The sequence below is a fragment of the Aricia agestis genome, chromosome 20 (assembly GCF_905147365.1).
Source record: "Aricia agestis chromosome 20, ilAriAges1.1, whole genome shotgun sequence".
Classification (NCBI taxonomy): Eukaryota; Metazoa; Arthropoda; class Insecta; order Lepidoptera; family Lycaenidae; genus Aricia; species Aricia agestis.
This window is the reverse complement of record NC_056425.1, coordinates 1,543,784-1,551,359: the sequence shown is the minus strand read 5'-3', so window position 1 is coordinate 1,551,359 and position 7,576 is coordinate 1,543,784. Positions and strand designations below refer to the sequence as shown.

General features: G+C 36.2%; 1 protein-coding gene across 1 annotated transcript; it reads left to right on the top strand.

Moving 5' to 3' along the window:
* The first annotated feature begins 106 nt into the window (after window positions 1-106).
* Window positions 107-6,974, top strand: LOC121737477 (minor histocompatibility antigen H13). The gene is made up of 6 exons (XM_042129159.1): window positions 107-389; window positions 1,459-1,640; window positions 2,192-2,366; window positions 3,709-3,892; window positions 4,566-4,875; window positions 5,640-6,974. Exons 1-6 carry the CDS (start codon window positions 198-200, stop codon window positions 5,707-5,709), a joined length of 1,113 nt encoding a protein of 370 aa, XP_041985093.1. The 5' UTR covers window positions 107-197; the 3' UTR covers window positions 5,710-6,974.
* Window positions 6,975-7,576: the final 602 nt, after the last annotated feature.

Sequence of the window (7,576 nt, the reverse complement as noted above, 5' to 3'; positions counted from 1 at the left end):
GAATGGATAGTAAAAGAAAAGAAAGAACGGAATCTTGTAAAATTACCACAGACAAAGGCTACGTGTACAAATTTATTGTCTATGAAATTTGACAACTGTACAGTTGTACGCTTGTCATTTTTGTGTGGAAGAGTGGGCCATTTCAGTGGAGTCGCAGATTGTTTTAGAAATAAAAATAAATAAAATTATACATAGAAATGGCTGAATCGGTGACCGAACTTCCTATATCGGTGGAGGAAAGTGTGGTAGAGGCGGTACAAAACTGTACAGCGAAACCCCCGACAAGTATCGAAGGTGTTGCGATTGCATACTTAAGTTTAGTTATAATGGCTGTTTTACCCATATTCTTTGGATCATTTCGGTCCGTGAAGTATCTGAAGGAGCAGAAGGTGAGTCCTTATTGTTATTTTCATCAATTTATTCAATTTCATCACCCTTGTTGGCCGAAGGGAAATGTCATCGTGGCAATACTACATTCGCAAATAATTAATTTATTCCGTATCAAATCACTCTGCTTTACCATTTAAATATGTAAACCGAACATAAATAAACAATAAACATGGGTACTGTTATGTGCTTGTACTAGCTACTTGTTGTTACATAAATAACAATATGCTTACCAGATTAATGTGTCTAGAAGAAAGCAATAGGTTAGATGTGTATGTTATTATTATCTCTTACTTTATGTTATCTGTCCTTCAAAGTCACATATTCGAGGGGGTCAGCAAAGTAAGAGACATCAGCAAAGTACGGAACAATAGAAGGAAAAACTTGCATTATTCCTTAAGTCTGTTTTTTTTTATTTTTCATTCCTACTGTGGTCATGATTAGTCAGCTACAGTTCCTAGACGGCTTCAAATACATGAATATGGGCACAAAAGGCCATATAAACTTGTACTATCTCTAGTTTTTAATTAAACAACTTAATATTATATGGCATTTACTTCTCTATCTTAGTGTCCTTTACATTGCAATATGATGAACTTCCCAAATAGTAAAATAACTGTTATATATATGTTACAAAAATTTTTATAATAATATTAGTTATTATGCAAATAACGGTAATAAAGATTACTAAATCAAGGTTGTCCAAAGTCAAAAATAATAATGAAACATTAAGTACAACATGTAATAACAAGTTAAAATAATAATAATTGAAAGTGTCTTAACCTATACCGCGACAAGAATAGAATAACAATAGATTTCCAAGAAACTGCGATCGAAGGATTAATACCTTGATCGTGGAAATCCTAGACACAATAGATATTCGGCCAATAATAAATATTGATATGCAGCCGCAGAGGGCCGCTTAGGGCTTGATGGGTAACAGGCATTAGAACTTTTTAAATTTTTAACTATTTAAAAAAAATTAAAGCAAGAATTATGCAGTTGTAGTTATTTTGGTGAAAAATAATTCCCAATATTGATGATGATTACTCAAATTTTTCATTTTTTCAGGATGCTGGTGAAAAACCGGAGACTATGTCCAATAAGGATGCTCTGATGTTTCCAGTGTTTGCGTCCGGTGCTCTATTTGGTCTTTACCTCTTCTTCCAATTCTTCTCCAAAGAGTACATCAATCTTTTGTTGACGGGCTACTTCTTCTTTCTGGGTGTACTCGCTTTGAGCCATCTATTGAGGTTAGTAATAAATTATTCTTTAGGTTTAATTTTTAAAAATTAATAAAGAAAAAATAATTTAATTGTTTAAAAATATTGATATGCTTGTTTATTAATAAATAGTTATAGACTCATTAACACTGAGAAGTTAATTTACAACAAATTTAAACTTTTAGGTTTTACAAATTCAAACAAAAAAAATGTTTATATTCAACTAGCCAAAGACTATTTTTATTTTAAACATTTTACTCATTGAAGTAATTAAGAGTTTTTTAATTAATAATTACAGCTTACATTATAAATTAATTGTTATTTAAAGCAATTTTTTTTCGTTGCCATATCTTAGTAATGGAATAAAAAATATATAATATATATTATGCGAAAGTGTATCTGTCTGTCTGTTACCTCTAAAACGGCTGGACCAATTATGATGAAATTTGATATATATGGACATAGGATACTTTTTATTCCCGAATAATGTACGGCTCCCGCACGACAAACGAATTTCTGCACAACGCAGTTGCAGGCATCAAGAAAAAAATAAGTGTCTAAGTAGAAAAAATTCTTTGCAGTCCCATCATCTCGTTGGTGGTGCCAGCCTCAATACCGAACACGCCATACCACATTCTCTTCACCCGCGGTGAGAGAGATGGTTCCAGTGACATTGTCAATTACAAGTTTACGTCGTATGATGTCATCTGTTTGATAATTTCCTTGATCATGGGCGCCTGGTATTTGTTGAAAAAGGTAATTAAGTTTTCAAAAAAAATCTTATGACACTGCTGTTATTGCTTAAAAGATAGATACAGTTCGACAAGGCTGTTTATGAATGTGGCGAGAAAAGGAACTAATGCTTCTATCATACAAAACATCCTTTTTGACAGTTCTCCTTTACCAGCAGCGCCTATTGACACATTCATTTAAAGCCTTGGAATACTGTAGTGAGAATTTGTGCCATATTAGAATAAAATATCCATTTGCTTTTAAAATATTCTTCATCAATATATTATTGTGTCTGTAAGATAATACAAAGAAGAGAATTATTGTATAGATAATTTCACCATGATCTTTGAATTTTTAGAATTTTATGGGTATAATACTGTGAAAATACCATAGAAATATAAGATTACTGAGACAAAATTATAAGACTAAAATTGTTGTAAAGCTAAGGTTGGATTAACGCGCGGTTTAGCGACTACACCGCGAGATCAGCATATAAAAGATGGCGCGACTACGCTGCTATTTCAATAAATCGTTACATACTATTATAGATAATAGTAATATCTATGGACGCTTCACACCACGTCAGTCTGGCCCCGTGCTAAGTACCTGAAGGACTTGTGTTACAGGTACCAGACAACGGAAATATATAATAAATACTTTTATACTATACATATATTTAAGATTTTTATTATATCATACAAATATATAATACACATCCAAACCAGCGGGGCTAAAATGGTCGCTTTGAAGAATCATGATATGAATCATAATATGATTCATTTTTCTGAAATCGCAAACTGCAACACTGCTTGCAATTCATTTCTGTATTTTTGTACTGATTTGACATTTGTCAGTTTGACAGTTTTGACAATTCATTTGCTGAATTGATTGAGAGGAATTGCTAAATGTGACCATTTTAGCCCCGCTGGGAACATTGAAAACTTTTTGTTCCGTCGGCGGGATTCGAACCCGCGACCCCCGGCTTGAGCTGCCACACACTCAAACAATTGAGCCACAGAGGTTGTAATAATTGCTTGTTATCTCGCAGTGCATGTAGCAATCAAAGCTAACCTAAATCTGGCTTCTCACGGCGCGTAATATCACGTCGAGTCGCGCCGCGCCATGTGAAGGTAGTGGCTTGAGGTGGCGCGAGCAGGCACGTCCGGATCCGATTGAAGTCGGTAACTTCAAAGGCGTGGCTCGAGCGTGCTAAGTGTGAGAACGACTCGCCTTCTGGCCCGTGCACGCTCGCGGTACAAATCGGCTCGGCGCGGCGCGGCTCGTCATATTACGCGCCGTGAGAAGCAAGCATAACACTCAATTGGCGCGCTTAAGTTTTTAATCTAACTAAACAACATCCTTTCAGCACTGGATCGCCAACAACCTGTTCGGTATCGCGTTCGCCATCAACGGTGTTGAGCTCCTCCACCTGAACAACGTGGTCACCGGGTGCATCCTGCTCTGCGGACTGTTCCTCTACGATATATTCTGGGTGTTCGGTACCAACGTCATGGTGACCGTAGCCAAGTCCTTCGAAGCGCCTATTAAACGTAAGTCGATTGGACGATATGTGGTAATACAGTCCCGTAGTAGTAAAATGAATTGACGCGTAATGTTGCTACGTTAGGCTAAGATAGATATGTATTTACAATTGCCGCGATTGCTAAGCTGTCTTTGCAATGCACTTTCAGAACGTATATAGTACCTCTAGACTTTTGTCTGTGATTGTCTGTGTTCATACGTCATGGCCTATGGCCTATGGGTCAGCATGGTACGGGCCCATAAAGTCTTTTATTATCACGTCCAGTACAACGCAATGGCAGTAGCTAAGCCAAAACCTCATTATTACATAAGTACACTAGCTGTCCCGGCAAACGTTTCTTGGCCATATAAAGTACACTAGCTGTCCCGGCAAACGTTTCTTTGCCATATAAAGTATTTCGTATTATTACCCGTATTATTTTATTGAAGTGACTAAATAAGTATATCACCATGGCAACGTCCATCGCTATCCCGTCGCACAAACAATGGTCGTCGTCAGTCTCGAGTTGTAATAATTTACTATTATTTATTCAATAAATGCACTTATTAATATAAAAAGTACCCAGTAGCCGATTCTCAGACCCACTGAATATCGGTTTCGGAGGAGTACGCGGCCTAACATTGTGACACGAGAATTTTATATATAAGATAATATTATATAGAGAACAATTTTGTCCACAGTGGTGTTCCCCCAGGATCTGCTTGTTAACGGCCTAAACGCGAGCAACTTCGCCATGCTCGGGCTCGGTGATATTGTTGTCCCCGGTATCTTCATCGCTCTCCTGCTAAGGTTCGACAAGAGCCTGAAGCGAGGCTCCGAGTTCTACTTCAGGGCCACCTTCTCCGCATACATCCTGGGGCTGCTGGCCACCATTCTGGTGATGCACGTCTTCAAGCATGCCCAGCCAGCGCTGTTGTATTTGGTGCCCGCTTGCCTGGGTACCCCGTTGACCCTGGCTCTGCTGAGAGGAGATATCAATGCGCTGTTCAAGTAAGTTTCATTTTTTAATTTATTTGTAAATCTTTGTATTAAAAATTGAAATATTGAAATAAGTAAGGGCAGGGACACAAAAACACGATACGACGTCGTGTCGTACCACGACGCGACGTCGTTTCATGATGCGACGTTGCGTCGTGGGAACAGTTGTTCAAAATTCAAAGAAGGCGCATCATGAGTTTCTACGACGCGACACCGTGCCGTGTACCGTGGCACGTTACGATGTCGTGTCGTAGTTTTTTAAGATGCTCGTCGTAGATTCCCATGACACGACGTCGCATTGTGAAACGACGCCGCGTCGTGGTACGACACGACGTCGTATCGTGTTTTGTGTCCCGGCCCTATTTCATATGTGTACTCTCAGATAACTTGATTCATAAGAAGATGGCAAACCCACCTTATTTTGTCGTGTTATGTCGAGCCTACTGACAGCGACTAAACGCGAGACTGCACTACGCCACACTACGCGGCAGCGATGCGACATTCACGTTCCCGGTTCCATAGAACTAACGTTTTATAAACGTGAATATGAATTATTACAAACATCAGTTCTATGGAACGTGTAGTATAAGCTTGAGAGTTGAGTGTGGTCTTGCCTTAAAATGTTATTGACATAATCTAACCAAATGACGTTGGTCCGCTATCTGAATGAATAAATTTCCTGTTCATGGTACACAAACTCGTCCTATATTATATTGTATCATCAACCTTTCTAATCTGATTAAATATTATGTACTAATTCCGACTCTTTTCCGCAGCTACGAAGATCAGCCGGTCGAGAAAGAGGCAACCCCCACTGAAGGCAGCAAAACTGTAAAGGCTGATTAGAGACTTCAATTACAGGGTTCAAGCACAAATGTTTCTAGCACACTCTATTAGGTACAAAAACGTTTTTTCTGGGGGACCAGAGGCTAAGACGTATGTCGAAACGATAACGAAGTTGAAATGTTTAAATTCGGATGCTGGTAATGTATACTTGTGACTTCTCTGTTTTTGTCCAATGACGAAGAAAGCTCGTAAAAAAAGTTTTTTCAAACTACGTTATCGTTTTTATATAGTTTTTTTGTCTAAGGGCTGAAGGCTATGTGTGCCCTATTGGTTAAGGTACCTCCGCATTTATTCTTCCATTGGTGCATGAAAAGTTTTTTATCTATGACAAAATAGATCTGTCTGTAAGTTTTCGCTGTCACTTCTTATTCCATTTTTGAATAAGTTTTTTTTTTTTTTTTGTAAAAAGAACGCATTTGTTACTCAACAAAATTTTTAGTTTTTTTTTTTTATGTTACAAGACAACTATTTTTCTCGTAACTTCTTAGCAGGTACTTAAAAGCCACTTGTTACCATTAAATATCGACGGAAAAGCATTTTATGGCGTTTTCATTGTATACAATATTATGTATCAACATATTTTTACTTTATTGAGTACATTTTTCACTTTTCAGTGAAACTTTATTTTTTGCAATGTGCTTATTTTATAGCCATTATTATTTGTATATAATGTATGCCAACCAGAATAATTATGTATTAATAAAAATAAACTATTGAAGCTATAGTCTCATCCTTTTCTGTCAAGTGACTTTACCAATATGTCAGGTAAAGACGGACAACATAGCTCAATTGTTTAAATGTTTTCATTAAGATTCCACTAGATATATATAAATTTTACAAAATTATGTTCATTAATGGAAATAAAATATGCTTAAGGTGATTCGAAACTTTGACGGTTTATTTTCTGTACAGTAAGGTTGTATTAGTTTATATTTGCAATGTTATATAAAAGAATGTCCCAGAATCAACATTACATAATTTTAATAATATGATAAATTAATATATTGGCTGGCTAGTAATGTTAATTCTTTTCCACTTTTATATAATTTGTGATACATCTACCCCGAGTACAATTTTCCCAAGAAGGGTACTTATAAACAAATCACAAAAAACCGCCAACTTGAGGGTAGAATTAAAAATGGCAGGTTTGCCGCTTTAGTCTATAATTGTCTATGGTGTTTCAATCTAAATTATGTTTGTGTAAATTTAAGAGGAAATGTATATATTTTGTGAGCTAAAGTTGAATTATATTATTTTTTATTTTATTTCTTTTGTTTCTTTGTTACCTACTTTTGCTTCAGATTTTGTTGCGCTTAACTTTATTCGGCCATAGATTAATTTTCGGCCATATTAAAAATAATGTGACTTCTCATGATATTTCTATTTTAACTAAATTCTATATTTTTGGTATGACTTATTTACATCTCAGAATTGTCTCTAAGACTTATAAAATATATCAGTTACTAAAAGATTAACATCAGTCTAGGTTTTATTTTAACGTGGATATGTTGTCGCTCTCGTTCGTCGTATAAGAAAGAGAAGGAAGCATGATTTTTGACAAACTTAACCTGGACTGATGTATGTGGATCTAAGATTAGAACCCAGTTCCTAAGTTTCATCTTTTAAAAGGTGTTGATAGGTTAACACCTGTTAACATGTATGACGCTACCCAATCGAAATTGATGAAAAGATAAAGTCCTCTATAAACCTCTGACAGCATAAGAGGATTTTAAAAAATACGCACAAGTTTTAATCTCTTGGGGTAAATAAAGAATGCAGCATGAGTGCTTCCCTGTAGATTTTTATAACTTCAAATATGAGGAAGTTTTAATTCGAGCTATATCTTCCGTTTGTCAGTAATGCCACA

What these genes read in the sequence shown, in the direction of transcription:
- LOC121737477 (XM_042129159.1), top strand. Translation starts at nt 198, where the DNA reads ATGGCTGAATCGGTGACCGAACTTCCTATATCGGTGGAGGAAAGTGTG. An exon ending in CTTCGAAGCGCCTATTAAAC is followed by an intron (nt 3,893 to 4,565) that starts GTAAGTCGATTG and finishes TTTTGTCCACAG; the next exon opens with TGGTGTTCCCCCAGGATCTG. An exon ending in GATATCAATGCGCTGTTCAA is followed by an intron (nt 4,876 to 5,639) that starts GTAAGTTTCATT and finishes TCTTTTCCGCAG; the next exon opens with CTACGAAGATCAGCCGGTCG.